General features: G+C 38.5%; 3 protein-coding genes across 6 annotated transcripts; all 3 read left to right on the top strand.

Moving 5' to 3' along the window:
- The first annotated feature begins 224 nt into the window (after nt 1–224).
- On the top strand, nt 225–4,475 carry LOC117612673 (oligouridylate-binding protein 1-like). Of its 3 annotated transcripts, XM_034341340.1 has the most exons (13): nt 228–362; nt 680–818; nt 1,150–1,211; nt 1,415–1,517; nt 1,602–1,678; nt 1,862–1,923; nt 2,024–2,111; nt 2,377–2,452; nt 2,588–2,618; nt 2,727–2,846; nt 3,382–3,467; nt 3,624–3,797; nt 3,998–4,475. In XM_034341340.1, exons 2-13 carry the CDS (start codon nt 693–695, stop codon nt 4,253–4,255), a joined length of 1,263 nt encoding a protein of 420 aa, XP_034197231.1. In that variant the 5' UTR covers nt 228–362; nt 680–692; the 3' UTR covers nt 4,256–4,475. The 3 variants fall into 3 exon arrangements, with proteins under 3 accessions (XP_034197238.1, XP_034197231.1, XP_034197244.1); XM_034341347.1 differs by lacking the exon at nt 680–818 and having other exon boundaries at nt 225–362; XM_034341353.1 differs by lacking the exons at nt 2,024–2,111; nt 2,377–2,452; nt 2,588–2,618 and having other exon boundaries at nt 248–362.
- Nucleotides 4,476–5,137: 662 nt separating this feature from the next.
- LOC117633915 (aminopeptidase M1-like) lies at nt 5,138–10,705 on the top strand. 2 transcript variants are annotated; one of them, XM_034367782.1, is made up of 19 exons: nt 5,138–5,409; nt 5,552–5,700; nt 5,769–5,871; nt 6,004–6,193; nt 6,276–6,369; nt 6,550–6,700; nt 6,823–6,927; nt 7,005–7,121; nt 7,303–7,416; nt 8,198–8,380; nt 8,504–8,804; nt 8,894–9,015; nt 9,093–9,190; nt 9,366–9,543; nt 9,617–9,731; nt 9,815–9,882; nt 9,990–10,064; nt 10,164–10,238; nt 10,364–10,705. In XM_034367782.1, exons 1-19 carry the CDS (start codon nt 5,203–5,205, stop codon nt 10,547–10,549), a joined length of 2,631 nt encoding a protein of 876 aa, XP_034223673.1. In that variant the 5' UTR covers nt 5,138–5,202; the 3' UTR covers nt 10,550–10,705. The 2 variants fall into 2 exon arrangements, with proteins under 2 accessions (XP_034223673.1, XP_034223665.1); XM_034367774.1 differs by having other exon boundaries at nt 7,303–7,428.
- A 251-nt stretch (nt 10,706–10,956) lies between these two features.
- On the top strand, nt 10,957–13,384 carry LOC117618970. Its single transcript, XM_034348774.1, has 7 exons — nt 10,957–11,008; nt 11,381–11,879; nt 11,971–12,019; nt 12,130–12,181; nt 12,439–12,608; nt 12,713–12,820; nt 13,168–13,384. Exons 1-7 carry the CDS (start codon nt 10,957–10,959, stop codon nt 13,222–13,224), a joined length of 987 nt encoding a protein of 328 aa, XP_034204665.1. The 3' UTR covers nt 13,225–13,384.
- The last annotated feature ends 3,832 nt before the right edge of the window (nt 13,385–17,216 follow it).

Here is a 17,216-nt window from a genome sequence, read left to right as displayed (position 1 = left end):
AAAATAAACAAACAAAAAAGTAAATTAATAAAATAAGGGCAAACTTCGTAAATATCTATCATTTTTTTTAAAATAAAAATAATGCATTTCAAAGAAGAAGAAAAAAAAATCCTTCTTCTATAATTAATTTGGGAGGTCAAACAAATTTTGAAAATAGATTTTTTTAAGAAAAGAAAAAACAAAAAGGACAATTTTGGGAGTGAGAAAAACAAAATAATGATTAATGAGGAGGACAGTCTTATTCTACCCGAACCCGAGTCATGTGGTTTCAGCTTTTCACTGTGAGAAAGTTTCTCCGACAGAAGACAACAACAACAGAGCCACACCGAGTTTCGCTCCAATTCTACCCATCACCTCCTCAGGTTTCTATCTTCCCTCTCTTACAATTTTTTTTTCTTTTTTTCTCTTTCTTCTGTTTTTTTTCTTTTTGGGTTTCTATTTTCTTGTTAAGATTTGTCTGAATTATCTTATCTGACACTCTGATTCTTACATTCGAGTGAAAAAGTTCAGTTTTTTAAGAACCCCCAAATGATTTTCAGAGGAAAGTTGCAGAATTTGGGAATTTGATGATTGAATTCGAACTTTTTTCTGTGTATTCTTGCACTGCTCGAGATTCGAACATTGGATTAATGGGTGATCTGCCTTTGTTCTGATTTATAAAAAATAAAAAATTGGGTAGGGAGTATAATAATATGCAACAAAGATTGAAGCTTCAGCAACAGCAACAACAAGAAGCCATAATGCAGCAAGCTCTTCTTCAGCAACAACAACAACAGCACATGTACCATCCTGGTGTGCTCGCCGCTGCCATGTCTCAGGTCCCATCACTCTCTCTCTCTCTCTCTCCCTCTCTCTGTGTATGGCTTGTGTGCTTGCTTGCTTGCCTGCTTTGATCACAAAAATAGATGATTTGAGTTATTGGGTATCACCTAATTCACTCAAACTTTATGTAATTCATCAGAATAGGAAATATCATTTGTTAAGACATTTGTTTTTGGTTGGGGGCTTAAGTTTGTATTTTTTGTTGCCAGAGTTTTTCTCCGTACTTGGTGCTTTTACTTAGGATGTTTGGGGACGGTTCATGTATGGTACCATCTTAGATTTGCTAGGATTTTTTGTTTATCTTCTTTCTATTTTTACAATGTGCAGATGGAGCCTATCCCAAGTGGAAATCTGCCTCCCGGATTTGACCCATCTACATGCCACAGTGTGTAAGTGCTGTATGGATTTTTTGTTTTTCTCTATTTCTTGAGTCTTTTGTCTTCCTTTGCATTCATCTTTATGTTAGTCGGGGTGAAATTTTTTTAGCCTAAGTGGACTTCGTGACTTTGAGTAGTTCAAATTATTTAAATTTAAAGTGGACATTATTCATTTGAATTAATGCTGATAAATTCTGATGGCATGATGGTTTCAGGTATGTTGGAAACATTCACGTAAATGTCACCGATAAGCTTCTTGCTGAAGTTTTCCAGAGTGTTGGTCCTCTTGCAGGATGCAAGCTCATCAGAAAGGATAAGGTACATTGAGTACTCCATATTCAAAATTGATTTTCCCCTTAATGAATTTCCCTTCACGATGTGACTGTATATTTTTTATTACAGTCATCATATGGATTTGTTGACTACCATGATCGAAATTCGGCAGCCCTTGCAATAATGACATTGCATGGACGCCAACTGTAAGCATTCACTTACTTTAGATCAAGTGTGGTTACTCTCATGCCTTTCTTGACTTCAATATTAAACATCAACCCTCTCTCTCTCTCTCTGTGTTTTATTTATTTATTTATAATTATTTAAAAATGGTTATCATCATAAAGAAATGGTTTATATTTATTTGTCTTTCTAATTTTGATTTGCAGTTATGGTCAGGCACTTAAAGTGAATTGGGCATATGCCAATAGCCAGAGGGAGGATACTTCAGGTTACTTTGAGCTTCAGTTGTTCTACTGCTGCTGTCGGATAGTGTTGCTTGTTACAATTTTATAGGGTTCATTCCTTTAATGCAATTTTACAATTATCAGGGCACTTCAATATATTTGTTGGTGATCTTAGTCCAGAGGTTACAGATGCAACTTTATTTGCTTGCTTCTCGGTCTATCCTAGTTGTTCGTGAGTTCCTGTTTCTTTCGATTATCATTTTTTTTTCTTCAAAGTTTTAGCAGATATATCCCAGGCGCTAGGGTAGCATGCTATAGTTTTACCTCATTACTTTCACCAAATGTTCATGTTACTGACTGACTACAGTTTAAGGACTGAATTTATTTTGTGTTTCCACTTGGGTGTGGGGTAACAGTTTGAATCACCTATTAAATTCTAAATGTCCTGATGTTAGGTTTACAAGACTTTTTCCTTTTGTCCTTTTTATTGTTTGCAGTGATGCAAGGGTCATGTGGGATCACAAAACTGGCCGCTCAAAAGGATATGGTTTTGTTTCTTTCCGTAACCAGCAGGTATCTGTTATGTTGTTGTGATTAGAAATTAGAGTGTTTTGGTGAGATTCTTCCCACCCAAAAATTGCCTCCCACATGTTGTTTACTCTGGAATATCTGTGAACTGATTAAGTGCCTCATGGAAATGCTTTATAGGATGCTCAGAGTGCTATCAATGATTTAACCGGTAACACATCTAAATGTTGCCTCATGTTGCATGGTTTTTTTTTTGGGTCAGTTTTGAAAGATACCATTAGTGCATAATGTTTGATGTGTTCTGGACTCCATTTTGTAGGTAAATGGCTTGGAAATAGACAAATAAGATGCAACTGGGCAACTAAGAGTGCTGGCTCCAATGAAGAGAAGCAGAATAGCGACACTCAAAATGCCGTTGTGCTTACTAATGGATCTTCAGGTATCATGAAAATTTCTGACTTGGCCCACAGTATGTAGGATCCTTGGTGAGTTAGGCCAGAGGTTGCTTGCAAGGGCTTCTGGGACTTTAATGGTTGTGGTTTTTGAGATAAGATTGTGCCAAAGGAGCAACGATGAAGTTTAATAACAGGGTCAGGATGTAGTCTCTTAATACATGGATCTGGTTCAGGTATTAGATTATTGAATTTATTGATTGTAGCCTGAGATGAAGCCATTTCTCCGCCTCTGGCTAATGAAATATGACCAGATCGACAAATTAATGAAAATTAGTCTGATGTTGGTTGTCTCATGTAACAAAAACTGACAGCAGTGAGTTTGACTTTGATAGTGCAATTTTTTTGGTTGGTCTGATATTGTTATAGGGATTTAGTGTGTGCATTTGCTAGTGTAAGTATAGGTCTTAGGTTGATGGTTGATCATAGTATACATTGCCGTCCTTTATAATACCAGGATTGAGTGGGAAGTTCGTACCAGACTTGATGTTGATGTCTTGTTCTGTTTCCTTTCTTTTGCAGATGGAGGTCAGGAGAACTCCAATGAAGAGGCCCCTGAAAATAATCAAGCATACACTACTGTCTATGTTGGCAACCTCTCCCATGAGGTGATTAAACAGTGATTCTGGCTACGTTGATAGATTATGTTTCATATTTAAGTTTTAAATCTTAAGTTTGGTCTTATGACATAACTTTTCAACTGTTGGTACAACTATATGCTGTTAGCCATAAAATCTTACTGAAAATCTGGTCTGTATTTTCAGGTTACTCAAGCTGAACTTCATAGTCAGTTTCATGCTCTTGGGGCTGGGGTTATTGAGGAAGTACGTGTGCAGAGGGATAAAGGTTTCGGATTTGTGAGATACAACACTCATGAAGAAGCAGCCTTGGCCATTCAAATGGCAAATGGCAGGATAATTCATGGAAAGTCCATGAAGGTAATAAAATCTCTACTGCAAGGTCTTTTCATGTTGATGGTCACACAGTTCTGTTGCCTTCTTAAAATTGTTCTTCAATGCACATGCACATGCACAAGATCACCCTCTGGTGGGTTTTTGTGCATTCGATTAGTTTCCGCAAAGCGCCTGTGTATATGTGTCTTAAAAACATCTATTGTTTTGTGTGATCATGTATGCAGTGTTCATGGGGTAGCAAGCCAACTCCTCCTGGGATAACTTCGAATCCACTGCCTCCTCCTGCCCAACCCTATCAGATCCTTCCGGCTGCTGGTATGAACCAAGTCTATTCTCCAGCTGACTTGTTGGCTTATCGGCGCCAACTTGCCTTAAGTCAGGCTGCAGCCACGTCCATGGCCTTGAACTCTGGTGGATCCCAACCTATGTATGAGGGATATCCTAACAGTTCATCAGGTCAGCAGCTAATGTATTATCGTTAATGCCACGGCCAGCGTTGGTGTTGGTTTCTGGCGGGGTTGCTGTTGTGTTTGGTTGCATTGTGCCAATTCTTTCTGTTGGACCTGTGTCTTATATATTAAGATTTCTGCATCTTCGGTTACATGAATTTTTGATCTCCTATGTTGTATCATGTAATATGTGTGATTAGAGATGAGAATTTTCTTTGTTTTGTGGGCTTGTTATAAAATGGTTTTTTATTTATTATTTGTTAATTTCGATAATAGAATAGTCTACGTTGAGTGTGAATAAAACATTACAACTTTTCTTGACCCAAAATAAAAACATTACAACTTCTAGAGTTTTATTTTGCTAAAATTTCTACTAATTTTCATAAATTTCAAAATATAAAACTCCATTCTAAACCGGTTTCAATCAATTACAAAGCCTTAAATTGTGTCTGTCAATCACTTCCTTTAAGTGGTGTTAGACATGCAAAACCGACTCAAACAAGTTTAAGCCAATTGGCAATGCAGTGTGTTTGCCCTACCCAGCACATTAGCTGACGTGGCAGATGATGGTAACTAATTAATATTGCCACTTAAGTTCTATTTTATTTATTTATTTGTCAATAATGCCTAGAAATTTATAATTAAAAAAACAAAAATCTTCCTTCAAAAAAAATAAATTAAAACAAATTAAATAGCATTACTCAACAAGTAAATCAATTAACTGATCTACCTCAGTGAAAATGAGAGTTGATTTTCTAGAATATTAGTGTCCTCAAGTTAGAACCTCCCTTGTAATTTAGCCTATGAATTATATTCATAGAGGAAAGAAAAAAAAAAAAAAAAAAAAATTGTCGCATGTTTCACTGCCACTACAGCTACAAGAACATACAAAATTATAGTCGTCGTCAGCGTGACTCTGCCTTTCCAATTGGAGACGTTGCAGCCCTTCAACTTCAAAGTCATCGGCACTTCACTTGGAGATGGAGCAGTTCAAAGGCCAGTCTCGGCTGCCGAAATTCGCCGTGCCGAAACGATACGATATAACGCTCAAACCGGACCTCACCGGCTGCAGTTTCGGCGGCTCCGTCGCCGTCCAACTCGACATCGTCTGCGATACCCGGTTCATCGTCCTCAACGCCGCCGACCTCTCCGTCGATGCCGCCTCCGTGTCTTTCGCTTCCTCCAAGGTACCACTGACTGATCCCTGCTGCCATGCATGATGCATTTGCTTGCTTGCTTTGGACAATTGTACAATTGTACTCGAGAAAGAAAAAGAAAAGCAATGTTCATTTGGAAGTGCTTCTAAATTCACCTGATTTCTGAGAGCAGGTACTTTTCAAGCCTTGGAAAGTTGAGACATTTGAAGAAGATGGGATTTTGGTTCTGGAGTTTGGAGAGACGCTTCCGGTTGGTTCGGGAGTTTTGGGTATTGGGTTTGAAGGAATTTTGAATGACAAGATGAAGGGGTTCTACACAAGGTGTGCTCTTCGAATTCTGGATTATATTATGTTTCAGATATGCTTAAACTTTGATTCATTCTGTACAGTACATATGAGCATAATGGTGAGAAGAAAAATATGGCCGTTACACAGTTTGAACCGGTTGATGCCAGACGGTGCTTTCCATGCTGGGATGAGCCTGCTTGGAAGGTTGCTCTATAATGATTTTGTTTAAAGCGATTCTGGATACTTAACATAGTTCTAATTTCATCTTTGAGTCTACTAGGAAAGAAAGAGATTGAATTGAACCCCGTTCATTCTTATCGGAACTTTTATTGACAGGCTACATTCAAGATTAGATTGGATGATGTTCCATCTGAATTAGTATCTCTCTCCAACATGCCGGTTGTAGAAGAGAAAGTGCATGGACATCTGAAGACAGTTTCATTTCAAGAATCACCAATCATGTCTACATATTTGGTGGCCGTTGTTGTTGGGTTGTTTGATTATGTTGAAGATCGTACATCTGATGGTAAACTCATACACAATGTCCCTTGTTTTGTGTATGTTAGTACAACCTTTTCTTGATGGTGTCACCTTTCATCTCGTCACAGGGGTCAAAGTGCGGGTCTATTGTCAAGTTGGTAAGGCGAACCAAGGGAAGTTTGCTTTGAACGTTGCTGCCAAGACTCTTGAATTTTACAGAGAGTATGTTTTTGGATCACAATACTACAAAAAATTACTAATCATTCATATTCAAATTTGAAATTACAGTTGATGCATGTTGTGGATTATAAGTGGTAGTTTCTCTAGTTTTTTTTTTTCCCTTCCCTGCTAATTCTGCATCATTATATTTGGCATTCAAAATGGAATCATTGACGAAGACAGTTACTTTGCTGTGTCATACTCTTTGCCCAAATTGGATATGGTTGCAATCCCTGATTTTCCTGGTGCCATGGAAAATTATGGTTTAGTTACATTCCAAGAAACAGATTTGCTCTTTGATGAACAGCATTCTGCAGCTGCCAACAAACAACGGGTAACATACACATCCTGAATGTCACTCTAGCTTTCAGAATTTAGCTTGGTTCATATGATATGTAGCTGTTGTTTTTGAACCCTAAAGAAATGTTTAATCGTTTCATTTGGAATTTGTGAAAGGTTGCAACTGTTGTGGCACATGAATTGGCACACCAGTGGTTTGGCAATCTTGTAACGATGGAATGGTGGACACATTTATGGCTGAACGAGGGATTTGCGACATGGGTATCACTTCATTTCACTTGTTGTACTTGTTATTTTATTTGCTTTTGGACTTAAAGTAAGTATTTTAACGCCATTAGGTGAGCTATTTAGCTACTGATAGCTTGTTCCCAGAGTGGAAAATGTGGACTAAATTTCTTGATGAAATTACTGGGGGTCTTAAGCTGGATGGGCTTGAAGGATCTCACCCCATTGAGGTACTTCTACGTGGATCAAGTCTTTCATGGGTTTTATTCTAAATCTGTTGTCCAAAATTTTGCTGTTTCGTGGCATCAAACCTGGATCACCACTACACTTTGCAGGGCATCATTTATTGAAGGGTTTAGAATATATGTGTGTCTGCTATATTATGTTTTAATCTTTCTTCTTTTTGGCCAGGTGGAAATCAATCATGCTTCTGAGGTTGATGAAATATTTGATGCAATAAGTTATAGAAAAGGAGCTTCTGTTATCCAGATGCTACAAAACTATCTTGGTGCTGAATGCTTCCAGGTTGGTCCTTTGGTATGTTAGCAAATATCCTTGAAGATTGAAGCAACTATCTTATTTCTGAAATTTTTACATTTATGTGATGGAGATTTCCAAAAAATAAAGGCTTCTGGGCATACAGGATTTTAGGAGGATAGAGATCTTGAGAAAATTGTTAGATTGTGATGTGGAATACTGAACTAGCTCAACATCTAGTTCTTTGGTCCAATGTGGAGCTTAATCATAGTATTTTAGCATGAATTTGAGGTTGGGCTGATCTTGACCATTAGATCTAATGTTAGCATGGTCCAGACTGAACATAATGGCTTTGGTCTTATTTGTGTATGCCATAAGTTATACAGTTAATGAAATAGGGTAACCATTTATGTAATATCTGTTGAAATAAAGCCTACAAAATAAGAGGAAGATGATTCTGTTCCATTACAGATAATTAAATTACATAGGTGCTTGTAGAGAACACCAATACATGAATTCCTTTGGAATTATGTTCTAGAAATCAACCTTGAATCATCATAACAGACCAGAATTAAGGGAAAGACGGTCAGCCTGGCTTGATTGACAGTCCTACTTGGTGCAGATATATATGTTGTTCATAACAGCAGAGTTATTACTATGTACTGTAGCTAATTTTGTTCAAATCAGGCTATATTGCTCATATGATAAAGGTGTTTGAAGTGTGTCTCATATTCTTTCCCTCAACTTTTGAATTTTGGCTATTGTTTATTAAATCCATTTCTCATGGAAGTTACAGAGTTAATTGCATGTTATTTTTTCATGCCTCTAGAGGTCACTTGCTTCATACATAACAAAGCATGCTTCCTCAAATGCAAAGACAGAAGATTTATGGGCTGCGCTTCAGGAGGGATCTGGTGAACCTGTGAACAAGCTAATGAATTCATGGACACAGCAAAAGGGTTACCCGGTTATTTCTGTCAAAGTCAAAGATCAGAAATTGGAGTTTGACCAGGTTTCCTTATGTTTACCTCCTTCAAAATCTTGTTTGATTATCAAGTGAAATTCTGAAAGAAAGCTCTAATGCATATATAAGCTGTTGGATAATTTATTTAGATTTTATTCCAATAAATGGCAGACACAATTCTACTCGAGTGGTTCCCAAGGTGATGGGCAATGGATTGTGCCAATAACATTATGCTTTGGCTCATATGATGTACGCAAAAGTTTCCTACTACAAAAGAAGTTCGAAACTTTTGATGTAAAGGAATTTCTGGGTTGCTCCATAGCAGGGACTGGATGCAGAGGCTCATTATGTAGTTGGATAAAAGTCAATGTGGATCAGACTGGTTTTTACAGGGTGAAATATGAGGAGGAACTTTCAGCTGCACTTAGAAGTGCGATAGAAAAGAAACACTTGTCTGCAACTGACAGATTTGGTAATCAATTTTTTATGCACACACTTGCGTATCTATTTGATAGTTAAATGGTAGTGTTTAGTTTTTGCCATTTTGTTTCCTTTTAACAGGAGTTTTGGATGATTCATTTGCCCTTTCTATGGCTCGCCAGCAGTCGTTTGCTTCACTGCTTACCTTGCTGGGTGCTTACCGAGAGGAACTTGACTGTACAGTGCTGTCAAATTTGATTCCCGTAATGATAACCTCTGCTTTGTGTTTATGTTACTGTATTTGTGTCCTTGGTCCGATTTTGGTCTTCACTTTTCACAGATAAGTTATAAGCTGGCAACAATTGCCGCTGATGCTGTGCCCGAGCTACTGGATCTCATTAATCAATTATTTATTGGCCTTTTCCAGTACTCTGCAGAGTAAGCTTGTTCTGTTTTAACTACTCAAGTACCTAGGTAGATAAGCTTGTCTGATGATAATGAAGTTGGGGCGGGAGCAAAATATTTAACACTCTCAAACTATCCACAAAATTTTCTCCTTTCTTTTTATTTATTTTTGTGTACAGTTTATTATTTATGTTGAATTTGTTTACAGGAAGCTTGGTTGGGAGCCTAAACCCGGTGAGAGCCATTTAGATGCAATGCTGAGAGGAGACATTTTGACTGCCCTTGCTGTGTTTGGGCATGACCTGACGATAGATGAAGCAAGTAGGCGTTTTCATGCCTTCTTAGATGACAGAAATACGCCACTCCTTCCTCCTGATATAAGAAAGGTTGTCTCGATGTAAACTGTACATTCAACCTTTTAAATTCCCTCTTGATGTTCATTATTAACTATTGTTGCAGGCAGTGTATGTGGCTGTAATGCAAAGAGTAAGCATGTCTAAAAGATCGGGCTATGAATCTCTTCTTGGAGTTTACAGAGAGACTGATCTAAGGGAGGAGAAAACCCGCATTTTAAGTAATACTGATTAATTTAGTAAAAGTATGCCGAACATCTGAGTCTGTTATGCCAGGGAGTAATGCATCTCTTTGTGCCTGTAGGATCACTAGCGTCTTGTCCAGATCCCAACATAATACTGGAATTTCTCAACTTCTTATTGTCTTCTGAGGTACTTGCGATGTTGTTATATATATATATCTTAATTACTGGTTGAAAATTTGAATTAAGAGATCTCAAAGCTTGATGGTACTTAGTTTGATGATCCCATCTATGTAGGTCCGCAGACAGGATGCAGCCCTCGGGCTTTCTGTTAGTAGTAAAGGGCGGGAAACAGCTTGGACGTGGCTGAAGGCATCTCTCAAGCACTAGTTTTTAATGACATTAATGAATTTATTTTCCCCACTATTGTTAACATGATTCATTTCGCCCTTTGGATGATCCAAAATACAGGATAACTGGGAGCACATCTCAGAGACCTGGAGTTCTGGATATCTGCTTCGCTTTGTCAGTGCCATCATTTCACCGGTTCGTTCTCTCTCTTGAAATGTTTGTTCTTGTCTTTGAGGCCTTTTGTTTTGTTCTGATGCCTTTCCATTTTATTCAATGCTTGTGCCTTCGTTGTACTTTTGGTGGTTTTACTTCCTCTGCAGTTGGCTTCATTCGAGAAGGTTAAGGAAGTAGATGAGTTCTTCAAAGTCCATCCTGACCTCTCCATAACGAGAACATTGAAGCAGAGCATTGAGTGGGTACAGATAAACGCCAAGTGGGTTCAGAGTGTTGGGAGTGAGAAAAATCTTGCCGATATTGTGAAGGAGTTGGCGCACAGGAAATACTAGGCTCCATATTTAAGCTTCTGTGATGGAAGGAGAATTCTGGATTTCGAAAGTTATGTAACTTAAATTTCCCAAACGAAGAATAAATGTACTGAGTATTGAACACAATGTGACGTAGACAGCATGATGATTTATGAGTGGCAATTTAATTTTCAACTATGCTACCTTTTATTGAAAGAATATGATTTGCCCATATGGAAGACAAATGGGCTACACTACATTAAATCGTGCCAATTGTTAAGTACTACAAAGGCATACCCAGGACCAAAAAATAAACCATGGGTTGGATTTCAAGTGTTCTTCAAGAAAACTGATCTGATTCACATAAAGAAATTTTTCGGTGTGACCGCACTTGAAAATCAATGCAACATATTTAAACCTAGTTGGTTAATTCTTAGCAGACAACGTTTATGGTTAATTTTGACAATAGTGACAAGGTTTTGTGGAACAATGGAGTGCAAGGTTTTGAAATCTATGGATTTAGATGACATTATAAGGTAAAATTGTTTGTTTTATATTCTATTTATGCCAAGATAAAATTGTTTGTTTTATATTTTATTTATGCCAAGATTTGAACAAGAAAGAAAAGAAGAAAACAAATGGATTTCAAATAATTCAATGCATATATTCATTTCAAATGTACTACATCTAGTACACAAATTTAGCATTTGTGTCAAATCCATCCATCCAAATTCTATATATACTAAAGCCCAATGCAACTAAACACTGTAGCTGAGCACAGTGTAATGACGGAAATGCCCCTCATTTTTCTGCTGTTTTGGTTTTTTTTCCCTGCTGCACAGTAAATTGACGAAAATGCCCTTGACTAAACAGCTTCTTTTCTTTCCGTTTTTGCCCCTCCTCCTTCGTTGAGAGGGTTTGGTTCGCAGAGACAAAGCCCTGGCTTCGGTTTGTTTCCAACCAGCTGGTTGGGGGGCAGCCATGGGAGAACAGTGTTCGTTGCTGGACATGCGTTGGAGGCCGTCGATTTTTGTTTGGGAGGTGAGCTGCAAATCCAGCCGCAGCAGCAGCATTGCTGTATCTTCCATCATCTTCTCTACTCGCCTTTACTTCCAGTAACCACCAAAACTGGCTCCCATCGTTTCTCTTTGACGAAAGTGCACTTGGCTACTCGCGGCGTCCATAAATTGTTACGCGGACTCAGACCCTCCGACTACCAAGATGCTAACATCGGCAGTTCGGGTTCGGGTTCGGATTCGGATTCGGTTACATATAAGAGCCGCAACGAGTTGAAGCGCCACGCCCGCCGTGCGGTCCGCTGGGCTATGGACCTCTCTTCCTTCTCCACCCCTCAAATCAAACGCATTCTCAGGTAACTCAAAATTGAAAATTTTATTCATTTATTTTTAAAATTAGCTAAGCTATTTTAGTCTAACGTATAATTACGGTGTTGGGGATGGTAGAGTGGCTTCTCTGGACCAAGACGTGCTGGATGCTCTGATTTTAGTGAAGGTGCCGCCCCTGTAATTGAACTTTTTGGTTAGTTTATTCTTGGCTGTTTCAGACAAGTATTAGTTAGTGATTTGTTTGTTGAAGCTAAGCTGTTTGTGTTATTGTCGCAGAAATTTGGACCTGATGTCCGAGAAGGGAAGCGAAGGCAGTTCAATTATATTGGTATGCGTAAAAACTTTGTGCGGTGCCTAGAAACTAAATTAGGCTTCAACTTTCTTATGTAAATGAATCGAACTCCTATGTTGTTATGTTTGAGCGGTGCTTTTTTCTTTTTGAGTTTCAAATTGGCAACTGTTAGTCATGAACAAGTCAAGTCAAATGTCAGTAACAGAAAACTTGAATCTGTTTAAGCCAATCATTTCTTGCATCTATACGTTCTGTGATCTTATCTTACCAAAGTGCATTCAATTTGTGTAAAGGAAAAATGCTGCGAGAAGTGGAGCCGGATTTGATGGATGCTTTAATTCAGGCTACAAAAGACAGTGACGAAAGTAAGCTGCAAGCTTTATCTGGTCCAGAGACATTGAGCATTGATGATAATGAGGAGCAAGAAGAAGCGGAAGAAACTGATTATGAGGAGGAAGAAGAGGTATGATACTGATATTAAGTTTGAAACTGTGCAACAAAGTTTGCTGAAGCTTCCTGAGTAGTTTACAGACATATTTAATCTTATTATTTGAGCATCGATTGCAGGGTTCTCATATTGATGTAGCTACCAGATGGTTTGACGGTCTGATCAATAAGGACGTTCAGATCACCAATGAAGTATATTCAATTTCGAATGTTGAGTTTGACCGCCAGGTAAGTTTAATGCCATGCTTGCTATTTTTAAGTTTGGTTAAGTGACTTTCCACTAAAAACCCCTTCATGAGGGCACTAGCATGCGCTTGAACCACCAGCTTATATTCTTTGAAGCCCAGCCAGTTCATATTCACTTAAGTCAGTCGTTTAAGTCTCATACCGGTTGTTCGAGCGTCCTAAGGAATCATTGTTTCTGTTTCTTGCTCTTTATTTGACTTTTTTTTCCTTTTGTGTTGCCTCAAAATTCCTTCACAAAATTCGACTTGGCTATACTACTACGTGTTTTCTGCTCTCTTTCCTTATGTTTTTTTACCCCTCAGGCTTCCATGAAATTTTGATTGTTTCAGGAGATCTTGGGTACGAAATCCAAATATGAGAAGCGGTCATTTGGCCAAATTGTTTAACGATTCTTCGCTTTAAAGGTATAATTCATGATTGCCTCTCTATTCCTTATACTCTCACTATTTTTTTGGTACTGATTTCTTTATTTTTGTAATGTTTGTTTGCTCATCATTTCTACATTTTCTTTTCTTCCACAACTTTATACACATTTGATGTAATTTCATAACCCGCAGCATCGCGCGGGTCCTTTTGCTTGTGTAACCTAAGATTAAGTGGGGGAGCAAGTGTGAAGTCTAAAAGATGTGTTTTTCTTTAATAAAATACGAAAACGAAAGTTACAAAGCAAAATCTTTAGGGCAAGGAAGCCCAAAAAGGTCAAATTAGAGAAATACAATTGAGAGGGCAAACCATGCTCCCAACAAACAACAGAAGCCAAGAGGGCATGGCCGACATAAAGCATATAATATAGTACTACAAAGAAAAATACTTGAAATCAAAGGCAGGTGGGCGGAGCAGTCGTGGGTGGGCGAGGAGGTTGCAGAGAGAGTTAGGAGGCGACGGCTCAGAGGAGAGAGAGGCAGCGGGGTTTTCTTTAAAATCAGGAAAAAAAAAAATAGTGCTGCTAAACGAACTCTAAAATTAACTGAGTACACCCTAAAAATATGTGGTGTTATGTTTCACAATTGAATATATCCTTTTTAGTCATTTTATATTAGGGTAAATTAGTAATTCAATAAATACTTTGATAGTATGGTGTACTTAGTTACTTTGATAGTATGATTTTTACAGTTTCAGCCGCGGGAAACTGTAAAAATCGAGCCGGTTTTGCACAATTTTGCAACCGCTCGTTCTCCCTCAATTTTTCTCCAAATTTGTCGAGTAAGGTATGGATTTCTACCTATTTTCCATGCTCTAGCTGATGGTTGGGTAGGTTTGCATTGATTTTGACCGTAACTAGCTCGGTTTTCAAATTGGAATTCGGCAGGTTTTCGGCCTCCGTGTTCGGCCACTTCCGGTCAGTTTTTGGGGTAGGTCCAAGAACAAAAGTGGTTCCAAATATGGTGTTCCAAATAAGGTATGGATTTCTACCTATTTTCCATGCTCTAGCTGATGGTTGGGTAGGTTTGCATTGATTTTGACCGTAACTAGCTCGGTTTTCAAATTGGAATTTGGCAGGTTTTCGGCCTCCGTGTTCGGCCACTTCCGGTCAGTTTTTGGGGTAGGTCCAAGAACAAAAGTGGTTCCAAATATGGTGTTATACCTAGAGTAGGAGTTTGGAGCCGTGGTTTTGAGATTTTCCGGCAATGCGTAATCGCTTTGGACACCCAGCGTTGCCGGTGCGTGGGCGAGGGTAGTGAAGTGGCATTGTGTCTTGATGCGATCCTTAGGTTGTCAGAGCGTGTAGGAATTCGCGGTTCTCGATTTGGATACCATTTGAGCCTGGAACGGATTTTACATATTGTGCGATTTCCCGGTTCAATATGGTTGAGCCGTTGGATCGTAATCTTTTTCAGATATGTTACTCTAGACAATTTCAAAATTGTGTAGGATTCGACGGATTGTGAATCGGAGTCCCAGATACTCCGAAATCGCGAACCCTAGGGCTAGGGTTTAGAAATTATGCGATTACACAATCGTAATCAATCCGACCGTTCGATCGAGACCAAACCCTCTCGACATGTGTCCTAGATATATTGGACCTTCTAGCGGCTTCCGGATCATATTGTGAGGTCATGGACCCGTGGGGTCCCGGGTTGATTTTTGGGACTTTAACGCTTTTTGAGTCCCAAGATACTGCTAAACTATTCCAAGCTTTTATGGGCATAGGGATAACTTTAATTTGATGCACGTACTTCTAGGAGTCGGGGGTCAGGGTTTTTAAATTAATAATATATGTATTAATAGAATATTATGGTCATTGAATCAGGCACCCGGGCACCAGTTGACCCGCAAGAGGGACCTTCAAGAGGTCCAGTGAGCTCGGACTACTAGTGAGTGAACTCTTTGTTTTTTTAATAAATGAATTGAAGCAGTTCAGTTTTAGTTATAAGCTGTCTTATTCTGTTAAATATTTTATGTTGCATGCTGCCGAGTGAAATCTCCTTTAAAGAATATAGGCAAAGATATTCTCGTTAATATCAGATAAATAGCAGCAGAATTTTAAAAGTTATAGGAATTCAGTTATCCAGCAGATTTTCTTCAGAAATTTTATATTTTCCTTAGTCACCTTGTACCCAAAGATTAAATGTTGCCTTCGGATTGTATTGGTTGCCTTCGGTTTTGTCAGCATGCTTGACAGTTGCCCCACGAGTTCCTTGGTACTCGAACTCGTGTGGAGCGAGTAATGCGGATCAGGTGGACCACGGTCCCCTGAATCCTGCGAGTTGCGGTTCGGACTGACCTCATGTCACTGAGACCTGCGAGTATGTGTCACCTATGGTGATATAAGGAATTGACGGAAATAAAAGGTACACCTAGGTGGTAGTTTTAAACTGTTTTCAAAAGTAATGTTGACCATGAATATGATTGGTTTATATACATGTATAATTATATACCTGCATTGATTTCAGAAATAAAAGAATAAGTTAGTTTGTATAACTGTTTTTACAGTGGGATTAGTATGTTCATATGCTATTTTCTAAACTTTGTTTTTGGGTCCACTCACCCTTTTTCATGTTTTGCGCCCCCAGGCAGTAGACGTGCACATGAATCCACCACCGGGCCGTTTTCTATATTTCGCGCCTTTCCTTTGATGTAGGATTTTTGTTTTGTAAAAGGATTAACTCCTTTGTAAATTCTTAGTTGTTGCTATGATGTTTTGCCCTAGACTGAGAATTGAAATGTTGGAATGTATATATATGTATGCTGGCAGTTGGTTGTATATATATATATATATATATATATATATATATACTTGTTTTGGCAGGTGTAAATGATTTGGTATTGAGCCAGTTACAAGGGAAACTCTGCCGGTTTTTCGGTAGAAGTCAACCTTGTTGTTTTATCGTGTTTTGTATAGAAGGGCAAATAGGTCATTTGTGCCCGACATTCGCCAGGTGTCGGACACGCACAGGGTCCGGCTCGAATTCCAAAGCGAAATTTGAATCGGTTCCTGTCACCAGTGGTTTGGCAATCTTGCAACGATGGAATGGTGGACACTTTTATGGCTGAACGAGGGATTTGCAACATGGGTAACACTTCATTTCATTTGTTGTACTTGTTATTTTATATGCTTTTGGACTTAAAAGTAAGTATTTTAACACCATTAGGTGAGCTATTTAGCTACTGATAGCTTGTTAGCAGAGTCGAAAATGTGGGCAAAGTTTCTTAATGAAATTACTGGGGGTCTTAAGCTGGATGGGCTTGAAGGATCTCACCCCATTGAGGTATTTCTACGCGGAATCAGTATTTCATGGGTTTTATTTTAATTCTGTTGTCCAAACTTTTGCTGTTTTGCGGCGTCGAACCTGGATAACTTGCATGACAGGCTTCACATAGTAATATTCACCACTATACTTTTCAAGGCATCATTTATTGAAGGGCATTAGTTTATATGTGTTTATGGTATATTATGTTTAATCTTTCTTCTTTTTGGCCAGGTGGAGATCAATCATGCTGCTGAGGTTGTTGAAATATTTGATGCAATAAGTTATAGAAAAGGAGGTTCTGTTATCCGGATGCTACAAAACTATCTTGGTGCTGAATGCTTCCAGGTTAGTCCTTTGGTTTGTTAGCATGTATCCTTGAAGATTGAAGCAACTATCTTATTTTTTAAAAAAAATTACATTTACGTCATGGAAATTTCCAAAAAATCAAGGCTTCTGGGCATGCAGGATTTTTAGAGGATAGAGATCTTGAGGAGATTGTTGGATTGTGACGTGAAATACTGAACTAGCTCAATATCTAGTCTTTTGGTCCAATTGTGCGGGATTTAATCAGTTAATGAAATAGGGTAACCATGAATTTTGAGTTTGGGCTGATCTTGACCCTTAAATGGTTAGCATGGTCCAGACTGAGCTATGGTCTTATTTGTGTATGCCTCAAGTTATACAGT

This window comes from Prunus dulcis, chromosome 1 (genome assembly GCF_902201215.1).
Source record: "Prunus dulcis chromosome 1, ALMONDv2, whole genome shotgun sequence".
NCBI classification, from domain to species: domain Eukaryota; kingdom Viridiplantae; phylum Streptophyta; class Magnoliopsida; order Rosales; family Rosaceae; genus Prunus; species Prunus dulcis.
Note: the sequence above shows the minus strand (reverse complement) of the source record. Positions and strands in the feature narration are given on the sequence as shown.

Bases quoted from the DNA above. Each gene is read 5' to 3' on its own strand.
- LOC117618970 (XM_034348774.1), top strand. From the start codon at position 10,957: ATGGTTAATTTTGACAATAGTGACAAGGTTTTGTGGAACAATGGAGTG. The intron at 11,880-11,970 runs GTAACTCAAAAT...TGGGGATGGTAG, and splicing joins CAAATCAAACGCATTCTCAG to AGTGGCTTCTCTGGACCAAG. The intron at 12,020-12,129 runs GTGCCGCCCCTG...TTATTGTCGCAG, and splicing joins ATGCTCTGATTTTAGTGAAG to AAATTTGGACCTGATGTCCG.
- LOC117633915 (XM_034367774.1), top strand. From the start codon at position 5,203: ATGGAGCAGTTCAAAGGCCAGTCTCGGCTGCCGAAATTCGCCGTGCCG. The intron at 8,381-8,503 runs GTTTCCTTATGT...AATAAATGGCAG, and splicing joins AGAAATTGGAGTTTGACCAG to ACACAATTCTACTCGAGTGG. The intron at 9,191-9,365 runs GTAAGCTTGTTC...ATTTGTTTACAG, and splicing joins CTTTTCCAGTACTCTGCAGA to GAAGCTTGGTTGGGAGCCTA.
- LOC117612673 (XM_034341340.1), top strand. From the start codon at position 693: ATGCAACAAAGATTGAAGCTTCAGCAACAGCAACAACAAGAAGCCATA. The intron at 2,112-2,376 runs GTGAGTTCCTGT...TATTGTTTGCAG, and splicing joins TCGGTCTATCCTAGTTGTTC to TGATGCAAGGGTCATGTGGG. The intron at 2,847-3,381 runs GTATCATGAAAA...TTTCTTTTGCAG, and splicing joins GCTTACTAATGGATCTTCAG to ATGGAGGTCAGGAGAACTCC.